General features: G+C 41.9%; 1 protein-coding gene across 3 annotated transcripts in view; it reads right to left on the bottom strand.

Moving 5' to 3' along the window:
• Window positions 1–23,569, bottom strand: part of LOC126215379 (calcium-binding mitochondrial carrier protein Aralar1) — a 725,301-nt gene that overhangs the window by 46,458 nt on the left and 655,274 nt on the right. For all 3 annotated transcript variants that reach the window (XM_049942072.1, XM_049942074.1, XM_049942073.1), the window contains one exon: window positions 18,444–18,546. In XM_049942072.1, the coding sequence (XP_049798029.1) occupies window positions 18,444–18,546 (103 nt within the window). The remainder of the gene's footprint in view (window positions 1–18,443; window positions 18,547–23,569) is intronic.

The following is a 23,569-nucleotide window of genomic DNA, read 5'->3' as shown; positions in this document are numbered from 1 at the left end:
AAAGCTGTATTAATCTTTCTTGATGACGATTAGTGGTTTCAGCAAAGTACCATCTTCTTGGCACAAAAAAGATTAATCCCTTAACATAAAATCCCAAGTTATCTTATTTTTATTATTCTGACAGAAACTTAAAATCCTGAGTATACTTGGGAAACTTGGAACAGACCTTCGAAAAAGTAAAATCCCACTTATATCCATTTTAGCACTCGCAGTTTTAGGTACTCGACAACAAAATGCGCACTTTCAGAGCTTCTCCTGTTTTGTTGTTTAAACAATGCTTCAGAAAAAGTATGGCTATAGCAAGTTTGAGTTTGACATTGAAGCTCAGAAGGTGAACAAGAATGTGATGTTACTTCATTAAATACTGAAATTATGACAGTTTGTCAGCTGAGTGGCAAGTGCTTGCCAATAGTGCAAGATAAATACATCCACTATACTCCAGCCAGCTCCTCTGAGATTTATGTTCCCACAAAGCTGTTATGAAATACATCGTTAGACTTCGTAGTTACACAGAAACTAAAAAATGACTTCAAGTTTCAAAAAATTTCTAGTCAAAGTCCAGTGCATGAATATAATCAGAATTTTATTGTTGGTGATCTTCACAAGTCTGCAATTAATTATTTTGAGCTTTAAAAGCTGTCCCTATATGTCTACATGTAATGTCATTCATTATAGGATGTCTTTCTTTAATAAGAAAAGATATTTTTAGAACATAATTTGGAGGGAAAAAGTTAAGGGGTTAATATAACTCATACAACATGTCAGAAATTGTAATAACATGTGAATAATACTAATCTGTTTCTTAATGAAAAGATGGCATGTTACTGAAACTGGTACTAGTAAAAAGCTAATTTCATTGATCAACATAATTTGTGACTCCCATCAGTGATGCAAAAACTAACTACATATCACTGTGAAGATTTTCTTTTATATAGCTAAGTTATCTTACATGGTCCCACATGGAAAAATCCTGCACAGAGGGTAGCAGCTGCTGTTACTGGGAAAAAGTTCTTTTAGTGTGATGGAGTTCCTGCATATTTCACCTACTACCTAACAAATAACCTAAATATAATATTCTCTGACCAATATGTCAAACACCTTAGTCCCACTCATTTGCCATAAGGTCTCTCGACTATATTATTTTATGTACGGATGAATGAAAGGCGAGGTCTACGTAAAAAAGCAAAAGACAAGTCCTCCTGATAGTTCTTACATTGAATACTGAAAAGAATATTTTAGTCTTTCATGGAATATCTTAAATTTTAATTTACAATGTGTAAATTATTTATATATTACTGAGTCAATAAGTTATCTGCACTCTTGACCATTTTGAGGATTCTTTTATGCATAACATTCAGTGCTTTGAAATTCTAGATCCAGTGAAAATAGAGCATATCTTTATACAAACTCTTAACCCAAAATAGTAGGTATTACCGGCTCCTGAAATATTTACCACTCTCACTGAAAAAGCCATACACTACAGAGATTACATATTACCTGTTATCATTGCAAAAACTATTGTACCATGTTTCACTAGTATAATACATGGTACTACACATTAAAACATGCAAACCTGCAACAAAAAGTTAATATCACCTACATCTAAAATGATACTGAATTGAAGTCGTCCTTACATCTACACTGTTAATAATCAGGTATACGTGTTTGAAATATTGATCTAAATACACACAGTATAAATTTTAATGTTAAAGAAGCAAAAAACATGACTGAAAATTGTACATAACACATTTCATGCTTCTGCACCTACAAAGCAGTAAATGCTACATATAGTACAATCGGTGTAAGATATTACTATAATATCATAACTGGGAGTCCAACATTGTCAAATGAATGCAGCTAATAACAATTTATGACCAGCTAAAAGAAATATCTAGCACTCAACATTAACACCTGCTGTACACAGTGGAAAAAAAGTCTTTATATATCAGATGTGTCAAGTATCTTCCTGTTTGCCTTCCACAATTTATATCAAAGAAACAAAAGTGAAGCACTACATCATCCAACCATTGGACAATCCTAACTAAATGATGATATAATTCAGTTGAACAAGCTGTTACACAATGTAAATGTGTTAGGATAAACCATCAAGATTTCATCTGTAAACATGAAACACTATGCATTTTTAATTATGATGAATTTGGAGCAAATACTTATCTTACAGTCTGATAAATATAGTACTTGTCTTACTGTAACTGTTTATGCAATTTGAATGTAATAGAAGGAAACATTCCACGTGGGAAAAAATATATCTGCCCAAACTCTTTGTCTTCAAATATGTCTGCTTGTGTCTGTATATGTGTGTGTGTGTGTGTGTGTGTGTGTGTGTGTGTGTGTGTGTGCGCGCGCGAGTGTATACCCGTCCTTTTTTCCCCCTAAGGTAAGTCTTTCCGCTCCCGGGATTGGAATGACTCCTTACCCTCTCCCTTAAAACCCAGAACCTTTCGTCTTTCCCTCTCCCTCCCTCTTTCCTGATGAGGCAACAGTTTGTTGCGAAAGCTTGAATTTTGTGTGTATGTTTGTGTCTCTATCGACGTGCCAGCGCTTTCGTTTTTAGATATGTTTATGCAATTTGTTCAATAACGCTGTGTTACTGCTTTTTGGAAATACACTGAATAATCATGTTGATAATTATTACTTTACAGCCATCTAATCACATCTGAATATCACAAGTTTTTTCTTTCCATACACGTTGCACTTTAATTATTTGCAAGGCACCTTCAGTGGCGTGGAATATATACGTATTTGTGTTTAAACTCTTTTGCTTTACATTTTGGACACGGAACCAAAAATGGTTCAAATGGCTCTGAGCACTATGGGACTCAACTGCTGAGGTCATTAGTCCCCTAGAACTTACAACTAGTTAAACCTAACTAACCTAAGGACATCACAAACATCCATGCCCGAGGCAGGATTCGAACCTGCGACCGTAGCGGTCTTGCGGTTCCAGACTGCAGCGCCTTTAACCGCACGGCCACTTCGGCCGGCGGAACCAAAACTTTTGACATTCACAGGTTGTCCACAGAATTTGTTGATCTTGATTGTTGGCAGGCTTAATAGTGTTCAGAGAGTTTGTACAATTTTCTGTGTTACACGGAAGCACTGTTTCTTTGGTACGTTTGCCACTCTGTGTGTTACTTTACACGTGTAAGTTGTCGTGTACTATGCCTTTGTTTCTGTGGGGTGTTGTGTGCCATAACAGTGAAAAGACATGTGATAAATGACTAGGCACACATAACACTGTCACATGCACATAATCACAAACTCTGCTAAACTTAATAAATAAATAACTGATATCACAAAGACACATTCAACAGTTGGTTCAATAACATTCAACGGCTGGCAACAGTATCCAAGACATAAAAATCAAGTAAACAAATGTTCATTTCCTAGTGCTGTGAAAAAGAAAATGAAATTTTGTGTGCCACAATATAAAGCACAAGAATTTAAGAACAAATATGTATATATTCCAGGCTAGTGAAGATGTTTGGGAAATAATTAAAATGAAACATGTATGTTACAAAAAATTGTTTCATTCAGATATCGTTGAATGATTCTAAAGTAATAATCAACGTAATATTAGACACAACTGAAGACAAACACAAAATGAACAAATTCCCTCAAACTCTTGTGATTTTAGTACAGTATGAGCACCAGAGCAACTAACAGCCAGTGGTGCTTCCAGTTTCATTACAATTTCACACATTAGCTCAACTAGAAACATTCTTTAGAGCATATGTTTAATGCTGCTCTTTTTATTTTACCACAAGAAAGACACTGTTCATCACCCTAACTCACAGAATTAGCTGTGCAGCAGATCAAGACTCGAATCATGATAAATAGTTTTCATGGTAAGGCTTCTGAACCTCAGATGTGGCAATGAGGTTCACAGACTGACAACACTTGAATGCTCCCTTCCCAGCCACAGCATAATATGGCACTCAATTTTCCTCTCTTCTCCCTTGTATAGGTTCTGTCCATTTTCTAGTTCCCTCTACCACACTGGGTAGTATCACCTCACTGCAGAACTTGAATTGTGAAATTGTGGTTTATTCATCTCATGACATATATTTGCAATTCATTTGGTTTGCGTACAGGAGACATGTCAAAAATTTGGAATATAATTACAATGATTTTTACACTAATAAATAGTGGCACTAAAATAAATGATAACATTATAATTACAGATCATATAATTAAATTTTCCTTGAGACATTTAAGTCGCATCTTTATCTACGATAATTATGGAAGCTGATATTTCTTGGAATATGTAACACACTGTATCCAGCTCAAATTTCCAGTTCGTCCTGCACGAATTCGTTCACTGAGTAATAACATTTCAGGGTCAGTACCTCATATAGCTTCCCGTTAAGTGGACCTACATTTATCTGCATCAACTTGTTCCCTTTCAGTTTATTGTGGGGAGCATAAAATTTTCTTTGTTTCTAGTTATCACGTGAATGGACAAAATGGTTTCCCTCAAATAATTAATGTCAGGTGTACAAAAAAATAATAATTTTAGCAGAGTTAATACTTTAAGTTTGACACGGTTCTTTACGATTTGCAGTGCACATATTTTGAATGATATTTTTCTGTATTTTAGTACTTGCACTACATTTGTCGAGTTAACCCAAAAAACAATACCATACCTAATAATGGATTCAAAATAGCTTGCATATTTTGGAAAAAAATGACATGCCCGGTCAGATGAATCCTGTTTACAGTCAAACCTGGTCGACGGTCGCGTCCAGATACACCGTCATCCGTGTTAACAGCTACCGGAAATATGCGGTGTGCCACACACACAGGCAGGCCGGTGGGAGCAGTATTATGTTATGGGAGACATTCATCTGGGCTACCGTGGGACCTGTGGTAGAAATCAAAGGCACTACGGCAGCTGTGGACTATGTGAGCATTACTAGGGACCACCTGTAACTCCCTAAGCTTGACGTTTTCCCCAAAAGCGATGGCATCTCCCAGGAGGATAACTGTCCGTGTCACAAGACCAGCATGCTGCAATGATTTGAGGAGCACAATAGTGAACTCGTGCTGATATCTTGGCCATCAAACTCAGCTTATCTGAATACGATGAAACCCAACTGGGACACTATCGGGTGCCAGCTCTGTGCCCACAAATGAAACGCCCACAAATTGTGGGAAGTGTGTGAAGTATGCATAGACATCTGCCACAAACTTCTGGAAACCTATTGAGTACTTGTCGAATCCGTGGCATGCAGAAACACTGATGAATTGCATTCCAGAGGTGGACCGACAAGTTTTCAAGTAAGTGTTCATAACGTTTTTTGGCTCTCTGTATGCAACCAGGATAACCTGACTCATCTACTTGATAAGTTGACACTAAACAAATGGAAATAAATAAGTGCTTCTTGTTGCCTCTTAGGCAGCATCACACACTATTCTCCAAAATGCATACTGGGTGAGTAATATGGCTAATATGGAAGCCAAGTTTCATATGGTTCCATTCCTGTATAAGTTATTCTTGGTGCTTAAAGTCAGAATAAAAGTTTCAGTTTTTGACAATAGCCTAATTGCCTTTGTTGGTAACAATTTATGAAGCCAACAAATGTTATCATTAAAAGCTCGACTTTTACTGTAATTTCACAAAGTGTGAATACTGACAATATCGTCTAATGCCTGTAAGTGTTTCTTCCCCATGAGCTAAGACAACTTTCCCTTACTTTGGTCTATGAACACTTAGTTGGCTAGTGCCATTGCATCTTTAGCTCTGACACTCCAGTCTTGCCAGTTGCCACTAAACAGTTACATCCAATTCATGCCATGTACATTTAACAAGTTCTCCTAGGACATCTGATCAGTATTTTAGACAATATATCCATCTGTATCACACACCAAATGCACGTTTGCACACTTTTATGACACAACAAAAAAGGAGATCCATCTATGTTTTCATTTGTTCTAGCTGTGGGTGAAGAAAGGTAGGAGAGCCAAAATTCATTATGCATTACATTTCTAATAAGGTCATTTTTACATATACACTACACTGTGATGCATTTATGAACAGGTTTTGAGGACAGGAAGTGGATTAATGAATTAAAAAAAATAGGGTGCTATTTAAAAAATACACTCCTGGAAATTGAAATAAGAACACCGTGAATTCATTGTCCCAGGAAGGGGAAACTTTATTGACACATTCCTGGGGTCAGATACATCACATGATCACACTGACAGAACCACAGGCACATAGACACAGGCAACAGAGCATGCACAATGTCGGCACTAGTACAGTGTATATCCACCTTTCGCAGCAATGCAGGCTGCTATTCTCCCATGGAGATGATCGTAGAGATGCTGGATGTAGTCCTGTGGAACGGCTTGCCATGCCATTTCCACCTGGCGCCTCAGTTGGACCAGCGTTCGTGCTGGACGTGCAGACCGCGTGAGACGACGCTTCATCCAGTCCCAAACGTGCTCAATGGGGGACAGATCCGGAGATCTTGCTGGCCAGGGTAGTTGACTTACACCTTCTAGAGCACGTTGGGTGGCACGGGATACATGCGGACGTGCATTGTCCTGTTGGAACAGCAAGTTCCCTTGCCGGTCTAGGAATAGTAGAACGATGGGTTCGATGACGGTTTGGATGTACCGTGCACTATTCAGTGTCCCCTCGACGATCACCAGTGGTGTACGGCCAGTGTAGGAGATCGCTCCCCACACCATGATGCCGGGTGTTGGCCCTGTGTGCCTCGGTCGTATGCAGTCCTGATTGTGGCGCTCACCTGCACGGCGCCAAACACGCATACGACCATCATTGGCACCAAGGCAGAAGCGACTCTCATCGCTGAAGACGACACGTCTCCATTCGTCCCTCCATTCACGCCTGTCGCGACACCACTGGAGGCGGGCTGCACGATGTTGGGGCGTGAGCGGAAGACGGCCTAACGGTGTGCGGGACCGTAGCCCAGCTTCATGGAGACGGTTGCGAATGGTCCTCGCCGATACCCCAGGAGCAACAGTGTCCCTAATTTGCTGGGAAGTGGCGGTGCGGTCCCCTACGGCACTGCGTAGGATCCTACGGTCTTGGCGTGCATCCGTGCGTCGCTGCGGTCCGGTCCCAGGTCGACGGGCACGTGCACCTTCCGCCGACCACTGGCGACAACATCGATGTACTGTGGAGACCTCACGCCCCACGTGTTGAGCAATCCGGCGGTACGTCCACCCGGCCTCCCACATGCCCACTATATGCCCTCGCTCCAAGTCCGTCAACTGCACATACGGTTCACGTCCACGCTGTCGCGGCATGCTACCAGTGTTAAAGACTGCGATGGAGCTCCGTATGCCACGGCAAACTGGCTGCCACTGACGGCGGCGGTGCACAAATGCTGCACAGCTAGCGCCATTCGACGGCCAACACCGCGGTTCCTGGTGTGTCCGCTGTGCCGTGCGTGTGATCATTGCTTGTACAGCCCTCTCGCAGTGTCCGGAGCAAGTATGGTGGGTCTGACACACCGGTGTCAATGTGTTCTTTTTTCCATTTCCAGGAGTGTATGTACCGCTATTCACACATTTATCAGCCACAACATTATGACCACCGACCAACTATCGATATAAAACCATCCAGACGATAGCAGCACCACCTGGCAAGGGATGGCTGCTAGTCAGTGCACGTAGTATCAGTGTATCTGGAATGGGGAAAGTGTGTGATCTATCTGAGTTTGACTGAGGGTAGTCTCTCTATCTTGAAGAGGGCAGATTGTGAGGGCCTGGAGGCTCAGCATGAGCAATTCAGAAACTGCACAACTTGATGGGTGTTCAAGGAGTGCTGTGGTGAGTGTCTTCGACACACGGTGAAACCCAGGTAAAACCACGTCCAGATGTCCTGAGGTCGAGCATTACCGCTCATTAAAGATGTCGGATGTCATAGGCTGGCCAGACTGGTAAAACAGGACAGGTGGTGAACTGTGTTGGAACAGATCGGAAGATCAGACACGTTAATGCTGGGCAGGGAACAAGTGTGTGTTCACACCAAACACTCCCAATGATGGGCCTCCGCAGCTGATGACCCACGCACGTGCCAGCATTAACACCGTGACATCGGCAACTGTAACTGAAATGGCCACGTGACCACTGACACTAGATGTTGGCGCAACGGCAGAGTGTCGCGTGGTCTGACGAATCCCGATACCTTCCACGTCGTGTCGAAGGGAGGGCGCGAATCCGTCATCTTCCAGGGGAACGGCTCCTTGACGCCTGTACTGCAGGACAGAGACGAGCTGACGGTGGCTCCATTATGCTCTGGGGAGTGGGCATCCACGGGTCCACCGGAGCTCGTACGAGGCACCGTGACGATCGAGGAGTACCGTACACTGTTTGTAGACCGTGTACACCCTTTCGTGACGATCGTGTTTCCCAACGGCAGTGGCCTTTTTCAGAAAGATAATGCCCGAGGCCAGGAGTGTCACGGAGTTGTTCGAGCAACACAGTGGCGAGTTCCAGTTAATGTGCTAGCCTCCCGAGTCACCAGATCTGGACCCTATAGAACATGTCTGGGATGGGACTGAACACGGAGTCAGATCTCATAGCCCCCTCCTCAGAATTTACGGGATTAGATTACTTGTGTGTGCATATGTGGTGCCAGCAACCTACTGAGGCCTCATTATTTCCATGTCACGACACGTTGCCAGAGGCGGACATACCAACTGTTAGCTTGCTGGTCATAATGTTCTGGCTGATCAATATACCTTTGTAACAAACAAAGTTACAAGAAAGGCAACAATGCTGGTAAACGTCCGCTTGACAACTAAATAACACTTGCTTGATAAATTTTTTTTATTTTGCTTCTGTACAAAGTTATTTTGGGTGGTCCAGGTAGGTGGGACACCATGTATTGCAGTAGCTGGTAGGTTCAACATTACAAATTTTAGAAAATTATTTCCTGGTACTACGAACATAATGCTTTTAGTATGTGCATGATCAAATACTACAGCTGGAATCTGTTTCATCAACTAACTCTGGTTGCTGAATTAAACCGGAATCTAGATAGCGCAGTTTGTGCCTATAATAAAACATAATTATGCACGAACTGAATGCCCCATTCAGATATTTCTCTATAACCATTTTTGGGGGGAAGAGGGAAGTAGAAGCTGTGATTGCTTTTTGAGCAGGAGATATTTATATCATCAACCACTGTATTGAGGTGCAGAATGAGAACTAGGAAACAGAACTACACAAGAGTGAATTTTAAGCTAGATTAAGCTCTCTGGGAAGGGAGCATTAAAGTGTTGTCAGTCTGTGCACCATTTTCCCATATTTGAGATTCAAAAGTGTTAACATGAAAGCTGTCTATTTTCATCTTTTCAGACAGCTGAAAGAACATCTGATGGGAAAGAGATTTTCTGACAATGAGGAGATTCACACAGCACTTTTTGAGTGGTTCGTGACTAAGGAGCGTACTATCGTCGAGGAACAGAACGATCAGTAGATCGTTCCAACCACTGTTCAAGGAGACTTGGCAACTATATTGATAAACACTGTCATGTATCTGTGTCACTTTGAGGCACAGTGCAGCATTCAATAAAAGTTATTTGGCTTTCCATAATAATGTGTAACTTCCTTTCTGAAATGATCTCGTAGTATAACAAGCTTCTAAGTCCGAAGCACACGGAATAAAAAGTTAGTCACTCCGAGCAGACATCACGCATACCATGTAACACTACCTATAGCTTTAATGATGGCCTCAATTCACAAAAAGAGTCCCCAAGTTTCTTCAGATACGCCACATCCAGTGAGAGACACACACTAGTAATTCTATGGAATCTGCCTGTCAAACTATGGGGATGTTGACTGCTATGAATACATTCATCTGCTGTTCCAAATAGTCCCATTAATTTTCTTTCCGTTTAAGATAAGATTATTTATTGAGCAGAAGTGGTGTGGTATGATGCCTTGAATGTTTGCCAAACCAGTAATGTAAACATGCAACTGCGTGAAGAGACCTGTTGCCATCTCGGTGGATGTGTGTGGTCACAGCATTTACATCTAGAAGATGTGGCAGAAAGGGCAACACTTGCTCACCAAAAATGATGAAATAAACATCTTTGTTCATGTTCATGGTAACCAGAATGTACGGGCATCAGCCACATTGTGAGTTTAATACCTTGCATTATTTGGAAAGAGGCAAAATTGTGACTTATCAGACTGCACTAAATGCATCAAATCAGTCAGCTGTTATCCAGTTCCTGTGTTATGAGGGCAATCCCAAAAGTACGGTCTCCTATTTTTTATAAGTACAAAACTCTGTTGTGTGGTAGTTGGTCACACTGTTGTGAAGAGTGCTTCACGCGCTGTGTGTAAACATGCACACGCCGCGGTGAGGCACTCAGTCTTGTCGTGGCAGCCGTTGAGAATAGAGCTCCTGTTGGATGTTACCACCAAGTGTGAATTGCGCGCAGTTATCTGGTTTTTGAACGCAAAGGGCACTGCGATGATTGAAATCAATCACCAACTGACGGACGTGTATGGCGAGTAGTGCATGGATGTCAAAAATGTTTAGAAGTGGTGTAGAGAGTTTGCAGCTGGTCAGACCGAAATTCTCGATGAACAAAGGAGCGGGAGCCCGTCAATTTCTAAGGAGACAGTGTTGAAGGTCGCACAAAGCATGCGTGAAGATCAGTGGATCACCCTGGATGGTCTCTGCATGTTGGTTCCTGAGGTTTCCCAAAGCACCGCCCACATAATTTTAACGGAAACACTGAACTACAGAAGGTGTGCGCAAGATGGGTGCTACGTGTGCTGACTGAGGAATTCATGCGGCAATGAGTTGATGCTTCCTGCGCATTTCTTCACCGCCTTGCAACCGAACAGGACAACTTTCTGGACTCAATTGTCACAGGTGGGTGATGCAACCTGGGCATACCAATTTACACCTAAGGCCAAGCAACAATCACGCCAGTTCGTAACTTTCTGAACAGCACGGTGGTGAGCTGGTTTGACATGGGCATACAGAAACTGCCACAGCATCTACAAAAATGCATCGACAGAAATGGTGATTATGTCAAAAAATAGCTAAATGTTCAAGCTGTAAATTGATGTAAACCATAGTAGAAATAAACAGGTCTATGTACTTATAAAAATATAGGAGACCTTACTTTTGGGACTACCCTCGTATTTGGCACACAGAAGATTTACTGCTTTACATGCCACTGTGACCAATAGCCTTCTGCAGGCTACCTGACTACAAATGTACATTGCATGCAGCCTTTTTTGCACTGTTCTGGATAAGTGGTTGGATGGATCCATATTTGCTGAGCCTGCTAGGTTTTAAATTGATTATCATTTGTAAGTCAAGACACTAACATCACGGCCCTGTCGATTAGTGTCTTATTACGGCCACTGTTCACACACCATATGTTACACAGTTTTGAGTGACACACCGCTCTTTATAAACACACTGGCCAGTCCACACTGATACAGCAATAAATCGGGTAACTTCATTCAAGATGTGGTCATGGACACATTCAAACACAATATCCCTCTTCTGGCATTCTGTCATTTCTTCACATTGACCCATCTTCCTTTACTGGTTCCTAACAACTGACTGGCACATACAATTTACGTCACTGGCATTACTTACGTCAAATATGGAGGATCACATGACCAATGGTACCAGTTCTTCACCATCTGTTGTTATTGTCATCTTCAGCCTGAAGATTCATTTGATGCACCTTCACGTCAGTCAGTCACATGCAAGCTGCTACATCTCCGAATAACTACTACAACCTGATCACTGGATTAACTTCTTGGTCTCCCTCTACAATGTTTAGCCTCCACCCCTCTTGCCTCCATTACCAAATTGACAATTCCTTGCCATTCCATTTTGTTTCCTATTATCTGATACCCTAATTTAGTCTGGTTAAGCCATACATTTCTTTTTACCCAATTCAATACCATACCTTCTGATTACTTATTCAATCTATCCAACTAATTTTTCATATCTAAAAACAAAGATGATGTGACTTACCAAACGAAAGTGCTGGCAGGTCGATACACACACAAACAACGTCAGGAAAGAGGGAAGGAGAGGGAAAGATGAAAGGATGTGGGTTTTAAGGGAGAGGGTAAGGAGTCATTCCAATCCCGGGAGCGGAAAGACTTACCTTGGGGGGGAAAAAGGACAGGTATACACTCGCGCGCGCGCGCACGCACGCACGCACGCACGCACACACACACACACACACACACACACACACACACATATATATATATATATATATATATATATATATATATATATATATATATATATATATATATATATATATATATATATCCACACATACACAGACACAAGCAGACATTTGTAAAGACAAAGAGTTCAGGCAGAGATGTCAGTCGAGGCGGAAGTACAGAGGCAAAGATGTTGTTGAAAGACAGGTGAGGTATGAGCGGCGGCAACTTGAAATTAGCGGAGGTTGAGGCCTGGCGGATAACGAGAAGAGAGGATATACTGAAGGGCAAGTTCCCATCTCCGGAATTCTGACAGGTTGGTGTTAGTGGGAAGTATCCAGATAACCCGGACGGTGTAACACTGTGCCAAGATGTGCTGGCCGTGCACCAAGGCACGTTTAGCCACAGATCTTCCTGCATTTCGCTACAATTTTCTAATGCTGCAACTTCTCTGTATACTACAGCATCATCTGCGAAAAGCCGCATGGAACTTCCGACACTATCTACTAGGTCATTTATATATATTGTGAAAAGCAATGGTCCCATAACACTCCCCTGTGGCACGCCAGAGGTTACTTTAACGTCTGTAGACGTCTCTCCATTGATAACAACATGCTGTGTTCTGTTTGCTAAAAACTCTTCAATCCAGCCACACAGCTGGTCCGATATTCCGTAGGCTCTTACTTTGTTTATCAGACGACAGTGCGGAACTGTATCGAATGCCTTCCGGAAGTCAAGAAAAATAGCATCTACCTGAGAGCCTGTATTTAATATTTTCTGGGTCTCGTGAACAAATAAAGCAAGTTGGGTCTCACACGATCGCTGTTTCCGGAATCCATGTTGATTCCTACATAGTAGATTCTGGGTTTCCAAAAACGACATGATACTCGAGCAAAAAACATGTTCTAAAATTCTACAACAGATCGACGTCAGAGAGATAGGTCTATAGTTTTGCGCATCTGCTCGACGACCCTTCTTGAAGACTGGGACTACCTGTGCTCTTTTCCAATCATTTGGAACCCTCCGTTCCTCTAGAGACTTGCGGTACACGGCTGTTAGAAGGGGGGCAAGTTCTTTCGCGTACTCTGTGTAGAATCGAATTGGTATCCCGTCAGGTCCAGTGGACTTTCCTCTGTTGAGTGATTCCAGTTGCTTTTCTATTCCTTGGACATTCCCGAGTTCGAGTCTCGGTCGGGCACACAGTTTTAATCTGCCAGGAAGTTACTTATTTCAATGTCAGCCATTTTTTCGTTTGTGCGAGGATTTAGAGAAGGAACTGCAGTGCGGTCTTCCTCTGTGAAACAGCTTTGGAAAAAGGTGTTTAGTATTTCAGCTTTACGCGTGTCATCCTCTGTTTCAATGCCATCATCATCCCGGAGTGTCTGGATATGCTGTTTCGAGCCACTTACTGATTTAACGTAAGACCAGAACTTCCTAGGATTTTCTGTCAAGTCGGTACATAGAATTTTACTTTCGAATTCACCGAACGCTTCACGCATAGCCCTCCTTACGCTAACTTTGACATCGTTTAGCTTCTGTTTGTCTGAGAGGTTTTGGCTGCGTTTAAACTTGGAGTGAAGCTCTCTTTGCTTTCGCAGTAGTTTCCTAACTTTGTTGTTGTACCACGGTGGGTTTTTCCCATCCCTCACAGTTTTACTCGGCACATACCTGTTTAAAACGCATTTTACGATTGCCTTGAACTTTTTCCATAAACACTCAACATTGTCAGTGCCGGAACAGTAATTTTCGTTTTGAACTGTTAGGTAGTCTGAAATCCGCCTTCTATTACTCTTGCTAAACAGATAAACCTTCCTCCCTTTTTTTATATTCCTATTAACTTCCATATTCAGGGATGCTGCAACGGCCTTATGATCACTGATTCCTTGTTCTGCACATACAGAGTCGAAAAGTTCGAGTCTGTTTGTTATCAGTAGGTCCAAGATGTTATCTCCACGAGTCGGTTCTCTGTTTAATTGCTCGAGGTAATTTTCGGATAGTGCACTCAGTATAATGTCACTCGATGCTCTGTCCCTACCACCCGTCCTAAACATCTGAGTGTCCCAGTCTATATCTGGTAAATTGAAATCTCCACCTAAGACTATAACATGCTGAGAAAATTTATGTGAAATGTATTCCAAATTTTCTCTCAGTTGTTCTGCTGAGTCGGGAGGTCGGTAAAATGAGCCAATTATTAACCTAGCTCGGTTGTTGAGTGTAACCTCCACCCATAATAATTCACAGGAACCATCCACTTCTACTTCACTACAGGATAAACTACTACTAACAGCGACGAACACTCCACCACCGGTTGCATGCAATCTATCCTTTCTAAACACCGTCTGTACCTTTGTAAAAATTTCGGCAGAATTTATCTCTGGCTTCAGCCAGCTTTCTGTACCTATAACAATTTCAGCTTCAGTGCTTTCTATCAGCGCTTGAAGTTCCGGTACTTTACCAATGCAGCTTCGACAGTTGACAATTACAATACCGATTGCTGCTTGGTCCCCGCATGTCCTGACTTTGCCCCGCACCCGTTGAGGCTGTTGCCCTTTCTGTACTTGCCCAAGGCCATCTAACCTAAAAAACCGCCCAGCCCACGCCACACAACCCCTGCTACCCGTGTAGCCGCTTGTTGCGTGTAGTGGACTCCTGACCTATCCAGCGGAACCCGAAACCCCACCACCCTATGGCGCAAGTCGAGGAATCTGCAGCTCAAATGGTCGCAGAACCGTCTCAGCCTCTGATTCAGACCCTCCACTCAGCTCTGTACCAAAGGTCCGCAGTCAGTCCTGTCGACGATGCTGCAGATGGTGAGCTCTGCTTTCATCCCGCTAGCGAGACTGGCAGTCTTCACCAAATGAGATAGCCGCCGGAAGCCAGAGAGGATTTCCTCCGATCCATAGTGACACACATCATTGGTGCCGACATGAGCGACCACCTGCAGATGGGTGCACCCTGTACCCTTCATGGCATCCGGAAGGACCCTTTCCACATCTGGAATGACTCCCCCGGTATGCACACGGAGTGCACATTGGTTTTCTTCCCCTCTCTTGCTGCCATTTCCCTGAGGGGCCCCATTACGCGCCTGACGTTGGAGCTCCCAACTACCAGTATGCCCAGCCTCTGCGACCGCCCAGATCTTGCAGACTGAGGGGCAACCTCTGGAACAGGACAAGCAGCCATGTCAGACTGAAGGTCAGTATCAGCCTGAGACAGAGCCTGAAACCGGTTCGTCAGACAAACTGGAGAGGCCTTCCGTTCAGCCCTCCGGAATGTCTTTCGCCCCCTGCCACACCTTGAGACGACCTCCCACTCTACCACAGGTGAGGGATCAGCCTCAATGCGGGCAGTATCTCGGGCAACCACAGTCGTAGTCTGATCGGGGGATGCGTGGGACGAGCTGGCCGACCCGACAAACCCCCATCCGGACCCCCACAGTGATGCCCATTGGCAACAGCCTCAAGCTGTGTGACCGAACCCAACACTGCCTGAAGCTGGGAGCGAAGGGATGCCAACTCAGCCTGCATCCGAACACAGCAGTTGCAGTCCCTATCCATGCTAAAAAGAACGTCTGAACTAATCTACAGAGAGCGCAAACAAATCGACAAAATTTAAACGGTTATTAAAATACAAGATTGGCTAGTAAATGCAGTAATGCTGCTACTTGCGCACTGCTGACACACTGCTCGGCGGCGGAAGGAGACTACACGATTTTACACTATTCAGGTACTAAAACGCGATGCTACAACTCTCAAATACTATAATACGCCCGAAATTTATGAATTAAACAATGCAAGTACCAAAAACACGCAAAGAAATTAAGAATTAAACTATGTAACAAATGAGTGAGCTAGGAGTATACGACTTGAGGCTGCAGCTGCTTATCCAACGGCGGCAGGGAACACCTCTTCGTAACCTCTTAGTTCATCCCTATGAAATCCCCAAACCACCTTCCCTACCCTCTGGCTCCTACCCTTGTAACCGCCCCCGGTGTAAAACCTGTCCCATGCACCCTCCCACCACCACCTACTCCAGTCCTGTAACCCGGAAGGTGTACACGATCAAAGGCAGAGCCACGTGTGAAAGCACCCACGTGATTTACCAACTGACCTGCCTACACTGTGAAGCTTTCTATGCGGGAATGACCAGCAAGAAACTGTCCATTCGCATGAATGGACACAGGCAGACAGTGTTTGTTGGTAATGAGGATCAGCCTGTGGCTAAACATGCCTTGGTGCACGGCCAGCACATCTTGGCACAGTGTTACACCGTCCGGGTTATCTGGATACTTCCCACTAACACCAACCTGTCAGAACTCCGGAGATGGGAACTTGCCCTTCAGTATATCCTCTCTTCTCGTTATCCGCCAGGCCTCAACCTCCGCTAATTTCAAGTTGCCGCCGCTCATACCTCACCTGTCTTTCAACAACATCTTTGCCTCTGTACTTCCGCCTCGACTGACATCTCTGCCTGAACTCTTTGTCTTTACAAATGTCTGCTTGTGTCTGTGTATGTGCGGATAGATATGTGTATGTGCGGATAGATATATATATATGTGTGTGTGTGTGTGTGTGTGTGTGTGTGTGTGTGTGCGTGCGTGTGTATACCTGTCCTTTTTTCCCCCAAGGTAAGTCTTTCTGCTCCCGGGATTGGAATGACTCCTTACCCTCTCCCTTAAAACCCACATTCTTTCATCTTTCCCTCTCCTTCCCTCTTTCCTGATGAAGCAACCGTTGGTTGCGAAAGCTAGAATTTCGTGTGTATGTTTGTGTTCGTTTGTGTGTGTATCGACCTGCCAGCACTTTCGTTTGGTAAGTCACATCATCTTTGTTTTTAGATATATTTTTCCCACGTGGAATGTTTCCCTCTATTATATTCAACTAATTTTTCAGGATTATTCTGCACCAACACATTTCAAAAGCTCCCATTCTCTTCTTGTCAGAACTGCTTACTGTCAATGTATCACTTCCAAACAAGGATACACTCCAGACACTTTCAGAAAAAGACTTCATAACACTTACAATTTAAATTAAATGTTAGCAAATTCCTCTTTTTCAGAAATACTTTTTTGTTATTGCCAGTCTGCATTTTATAAGTTGTAAAATAACCATTTGCTTCCCATATTTTACTTCGGCTACCTACAGAATTTCAAAGACTGTATGCCAATCAGTATAATTAAAAGTTTTCTCCAAACCTACAAATGCTATAAATGCAGGTTTGTGTTTCTTCAGTCTGTCTGCTAAGCTATGTCGCAGATTCAGTATAGCAGCTCACATTCCTGCATTTCTCCCGAACTGATCTTTCCCAACATCAGCCTCTTCAAGTTTTCGAAAAACCACTCAGTGTTTCCCTAACACTATCAACAGTGCCCCGAGTTGTGAGTGTGCTCTTCTAATGGGAAGACAAAATTTTGCCCTGTGAACTTATGTAAAAACAGCAGCTTAAATAAATAAAGAAAAAACAAAAAGACGGGCATCATCTTCCTATTTCTTCTGCTACTGTGAGCGCCCCCCCCCCCCCCCCCCCATGGGAGGGGGGGCTGCTTGGCAGGCACCTTACCTCTCCACCCATGCAACTTCATATTCCACCCCATCAAGATCCTTCTAAACACCCTCATGTTCCTTCCCTGCCTCTATGTCTCAAGCCCCTTTCATTTCCCCCACCATAAATACCACTCCATATCACTACTAACCCTAGTTAGGCAAGAGATTTGAGGTACAGCAATCTCTCAGGTACACAACGTGTGTGTGTTCATTCATTAATTCTTTAATGTAAGAACAAAAGTAAATTATAAATTTATAGTCAATGGAAAATCCAGGATGGAATAGTGAGAATACTATGTTAAGGATGTATTGCTATTCACCAAATAGCAGAGATGCTGAGTCACAGATAGGCAGAACGAAAAGACGACTAAAACCATAGGTTTTCAGCAATGAAAGAGACCTTCTGGTTGAAAGTTTAAATGTTTAGTACAGTCTTTTTGTTGTGACTCAACATCTCTCCCATGTGTTGAGTAGCAACGTATCCTTCTCATAATACTGTCAAATTTTTAACACATACTGATGTAAAACTGGTGTGCTAATAATAAATGACTAGCATCACCCATAAATCAAAGTAGTAATAAAAATCTACAAATTTATCTTCAGGAGTTTCTTAAACGTATCAGAGCTGTAGTCTACAGCACTAATGAACCACAGCATATAACAACAATAAGGACTCACCAGTTGCTCCCTTCCAGAACGCACGCGGCCCTTCTTCCGTATATATTTTTCGAGCAGCGTCTATGACTCCATTGTATGTTGTCTGCCCCGCTCGAGCAACGACCTATAATACAATTAGGAATCTATTGCAATATTTCAAATCTGTGTAATTGTTATAATAATAATAGTATCACCAAAGGAAAATTCACACAAAGAAATTAAATTTTTTATGAGACTGAACTGTTGGCCACCTTTAGGAGGTGAAATATTTAATACAGACAATAAATCACAGAATAAAGACACACACACTGTCCCAGCTTTTGGAATCATTAGTTTCTTCCTCAGGAAGGAGAAGGGGGATAAGCTGTAGAGATCAAAAACAGAGCAAGTATGAACCTACACCTGTGCCGGCAAAACGTTGCACTTAACAGTTCGTGTTAACTCAAATTAGGTTAGCTATACTGCAATAATGATATTGCAACATCAGCCTCTATACAAATGAAAGCAGATACGGTTTTCAGTTACTTGTTGTAAATGTTAGCTATTGAGTAAAAACAGAGCATATAAGAATTTGTTTTTTGAGTTATTACCACAATGACAGCAAACAATCAACCATGTAATAAAGTATATATAAACATAACAAAGCACAAGCTTTGAATAAAGGAGCAAAGAAATACAGATAATACACATTTGAAGATGGCCAATACCTTGAAAACACTACAGTACACAGTTCACAAAATAAATAATAGCTTCTTGCTCTATATCTTTTAATGACAATGAAGCAATAAATTACTGATATTCGTAGCTTTTCACTCGCCACTTTATGGTGACTGTAGTGCAATTCCATCCAGCTTCGCATTGTCAGTGTTGTCAGAATCAGCACAAAAACTGTCTTCATCATTGTCATCACCAACACACATTGTTAGTTGTTCACGTTCACCAATGGTACAATCCATCGTTTGTGCTGCTCGAATAAAGTTTTTGATGTGCTTGACCTTATTCCTCCAAGAGGCTGCATCCACAGTAACAAGAACTTCACATAACATCCTTTCCTACTAATTATTATAAAGGACTTGTTATTGTCCCTTATGTTCATCTTCGTATCACTCCATACGAGTTCAATCGGGTTGAAATGGCAGTAATATGGTGGCAGCCTTATTACGGTATGATGCTGCTCATTGAAAATTTTGTCTGCTACATATGTAGGCATCCTGGGATTATTTTCTTTAACACGTGAATATAAAGCAAGCTTTGTCATACATTTGCAGTAATTTTTCACGGCTGTAACCACTGTACCATAATTTCTTTGCAGTTGTTTGTTGTTGGGACTTTGTTGAGTATCACTGAATAATATGGAGTTTTGTCCATTACAATTGTTGTAGGGACAGAAAACTGTTTTAAAAGGTCCCCTAACCAACTGACAAATCCTGTGTGGTCCACATCTTCTTGGTAATCACCTGTCTTTTTGGACCATGAAACTAGAAGTGCATAACGAACAAAACCACTGGAAGACCACAGACCACAATTACTCTAGCACCTATTCACGTCTGCTGATGACCACTTCTGCTTGGAGTGTCATCCGATCCGCATTTAATGAGAACTACCTTGGCATTAACCCATGTTTCATCTAGCTATATTATGGAATGAACGTCTATGCCCATATTTTTGTGCAAGAAAACTGCTTTGACCTGTAACCAAGTGCACCTTTTCTACCTGTTTCTTGTAATAGGATTGTGCATCTGTCTAGCAGTAACCCCTTATGTTTCAGTGCAATTTTTGGTGACTTTTCCCATTCCTGAAAAGTTCACTTTCTTTTAACAAGACTAGGAACATTATTACAGTAAGATTCTCTTTCCTGCCGTAGTGGGCATAAAGATGCCTGCAAATTGCATCAGTCTGGAAAGAATCTAAGTCGGTGACAGGGTAAGGCTGCTTTATCTTTTTTTTTCGGGGCCACTAAAAATATATTATTTGATCCTGACAGCTCTGAGTCGTTACAGCTCATGTCTACATCTTTCAATTTTTGCAATAACACTCCCTTACTTACTACCGTTCTTGCTATAATTCCAAGAGTTTTAAATGTTCATTCCACAGCTTTATTGGCACCAGTGACTTCTTGTTTAGAGGCATGGCATTGCAAATGAAACTAGACACATACAATAATACATTCGAAAAAATATGATGCACACCACGTGGAAGATAGCAAGGGCAGAGAAGTGCAAGAACTATTGCACAAACAGCTGAACAGCTCATGCATCCAAGCTGCTAACAAGAATGATATGCACGAGAATGAAAAAGAAAATCGAATCTGTTAGTTTGACTCTTGGAAAGGTGAAGGCACCAGAGAGGCAGTTCTGATGTTCTGCCCAATAATGTACGCAAGACTTAAGAAAAACCAAGACACTTCATTGGATATGTCAATTTACAGAAAAGCCTGACAATGTAAAATGGTGCAAGCTGCTCAAAATTCTGAGAAAAATAGGAGTAAGCAATAGGGAAACACATGTAGTACAATGTGTATAATAAATAAGAATGGATGACCAAGAACAAAGTGCTCAAATTAAAATTCATATAAGACAGGGATGTAGACTGTCACTCCTACTGTTCAATCTACACATCAAAGAAGCAATGACAGAAATAAAAAAAAGTTCAAGAAAAGAACTTAAACACCAGGGTGAAAGGCTCTCAATGATAAGATTCACTGATTACACTGGTATCCTCAATTAAAGTAAGAAACAACTGCAGGAACTCTTGAAAGGAATGAACAGTCTAATGACCATACACTATGGACTGAGAGTAAACTGAAGAAAGATTAAAATTATGAGGAGCAGCAGCAATGAGATTAGCAATAAGATTTTAACATCAAAATTAGTGATCACAAAGTAAAGAAATAACACATGATGGTCAAAACAAGGACGGCACAAAAAGCAGACCAGCATAGACAAAGAGGGCATTTCTGGCCAAAACTTTCAGGGTACTAGGAGTTGAAGAGGGTAAAAACTGTAGAAGGCAAGAGTTCACAATATACTTAACAAATAGTTGAGGATGTAAAACTTACAGAATTCATAGCTGAGCTTGGTATAGCCACTAGACACCATAGGTTTTTACCTTAAAACAACATTTGAAGTTCATTGAAAACAAGAATACAGAACATCACAACAGATACTTTAGTAGACCAAAATAGGTTCATCATAATGAAATGTAAAACAGCAACCTGACTGCATCCAGAAAGTGTACAGGTACACATCACCAGATATTTAGAAACCTGCAACTGAAAACAAAGCTAATGTGGGGGTACGCCTACGTGAAATGGATCCAGAAAGTGATTTTAAAAGTGTAACTACTGATAACCGCCGGGTGCAAGATGCTAGCAAGGTCAATTTGCAGTATAACTTTGCTCAATATCTTATGCAAAAATTAACCCAAAGTGAACAATCCGCCACAAAGTGTATGAATAATCCGCCGACGAACATAATCTCTCAAGCACCAATATATGTGCAGGACAAAAACGAAAGAAATTCCAGAACGTTACATAGCAAGAAAATCTCGGAAAAAATGAAAGTACTAATATTAAGTGACAGTCATGGAAGAGACTGTGCTCAAATACTGCAAGACAAACTCGTGCCCTCATACCAGGTAAAAAGCATAGTAAAACCTGGCACCCCACTAAAAGAAGTGATAAAAAACGCAGAATATTTGACAAGAAGCTTCGGTACAAGTGATACTTTGATTGTAATAGGGGGTTCTAACGACATAGACAAACCTCTCGATCTAATGTTGAAGCATGTGGTAGAACCATTGGAACCAATAGTCGCTCTAAGTCACAAAATGAATATCATTATCCATCCTACACCCAGGAGATATGATGTTCAAAATTTAAATAGTAAAATTAATACTGCAAACCTCCACCTGATTCAGGCTCTGAATTTAGCTAAACACGCGTACAAAAAAAGAATTGCTGTGAACTTTGAAATAGAGAGAGTAGGCAGAAACCACTTCACAACACATGGCTTACACCTAAACAAATGTGGCAAGGAGATTATCTGCAATAGACTGGCCTTCCTGACAACTATGGGTGACAGTAAGAAACCAAAAGTCAGAAACCATAAACAGACGCTAATAAGCAATTGGATAAAGATAAACAAGATGGGAAATAAAAAGAGTAATAGTGGCCATACTGTGCAAACTACACTAGACAAATGGGTCACAAAGTCACAGAGACGAAACACAAACCCCCTGACCCCTCAAAAAGGTCAGGAACCTGAAAGGATCAATAATGTGATGGTGAACATTATTGAGACATCCCTCCAAAACGTCAATGTGATGCCTCAACAGTGTGAAGTGCATGTGGATACTTTTCAGGCCCACCTGGAAGATGAGATGGCTGCCAAGGACGACCAACAGAACCAGCACAACTGCTCAGAAGTCAACATACCTGGAATACAGCACAATTTAAACTAAAGGTCAGTGACACAGTAAATATGACTTCAAGCCCCCTGAGTAAACCCCACTCAGGCCTGAAAATCTATTATCACAATGTCCAATCCTTGAGCAACAAAACTGATGACTTAAGCATTTTGCTGACCAGTGAACTCAGTGATATCTCAGTAGTATGCCTAGCAGAGCACTGGCTCTGCACTGATGTGGTTAAGCTAATCTCACTACCCAACTTCAAATTGTGTGAACACTACTTCAAATCAAATGATGGACATGGTGGGGTTGCCATCTTCACCAAACAACACATTGAATATAGCCCACTTCCTACCCTAAAGGAAATAGGAACAGATAAGATCTTTGAATGTGCAGCCATAAAGCTTACAGATCTAAATCTAATTGTAGCTACAATCTACCGTCCCCCCTCCAGTAGTATTAATGATTTTCTGCTACAAATGGACTTGTTTCTATCCAAAATAAGTCAGTGGAAACAGGAGGTGATTATATATGGTGACTTTAATATAGACTTTCTCACCCACAACAGAAACAGGGAAACATTGATTAACACTGCAAAAACTTATAATCTGCATGGCCTTGTAAACGAGCCCACTAGAATAACACCCACATCCAAGACAGCTCTAGATCAAAATTTGGAAATAGAAATAAACTTAACCCAACTCTAGAAGTATACAATGCAGGATTCAGTGACCACC

Source organism: Schistocerca nitens, chromosome 12, assembly GCF_023898315.1.
Source record: "Schistocerca nitens isolate TAMUIC-IGC-003100 chromosome 12, iqSchNite1.1, whole genome shotgun sequence".
Classification (NCBI taxonomy): domain Eukaryota; kingdom Metazoa; phylum Arthropoda; class Insecta; order Orthoptera; family Acrididae; genus Schistocerca; species Schistocerca nitens.
The sequence above is the reverse complement of the archived record's forward strand: the minus strand, read 5'-3'. Positions and strand labels throughout refer to the sequence as shown.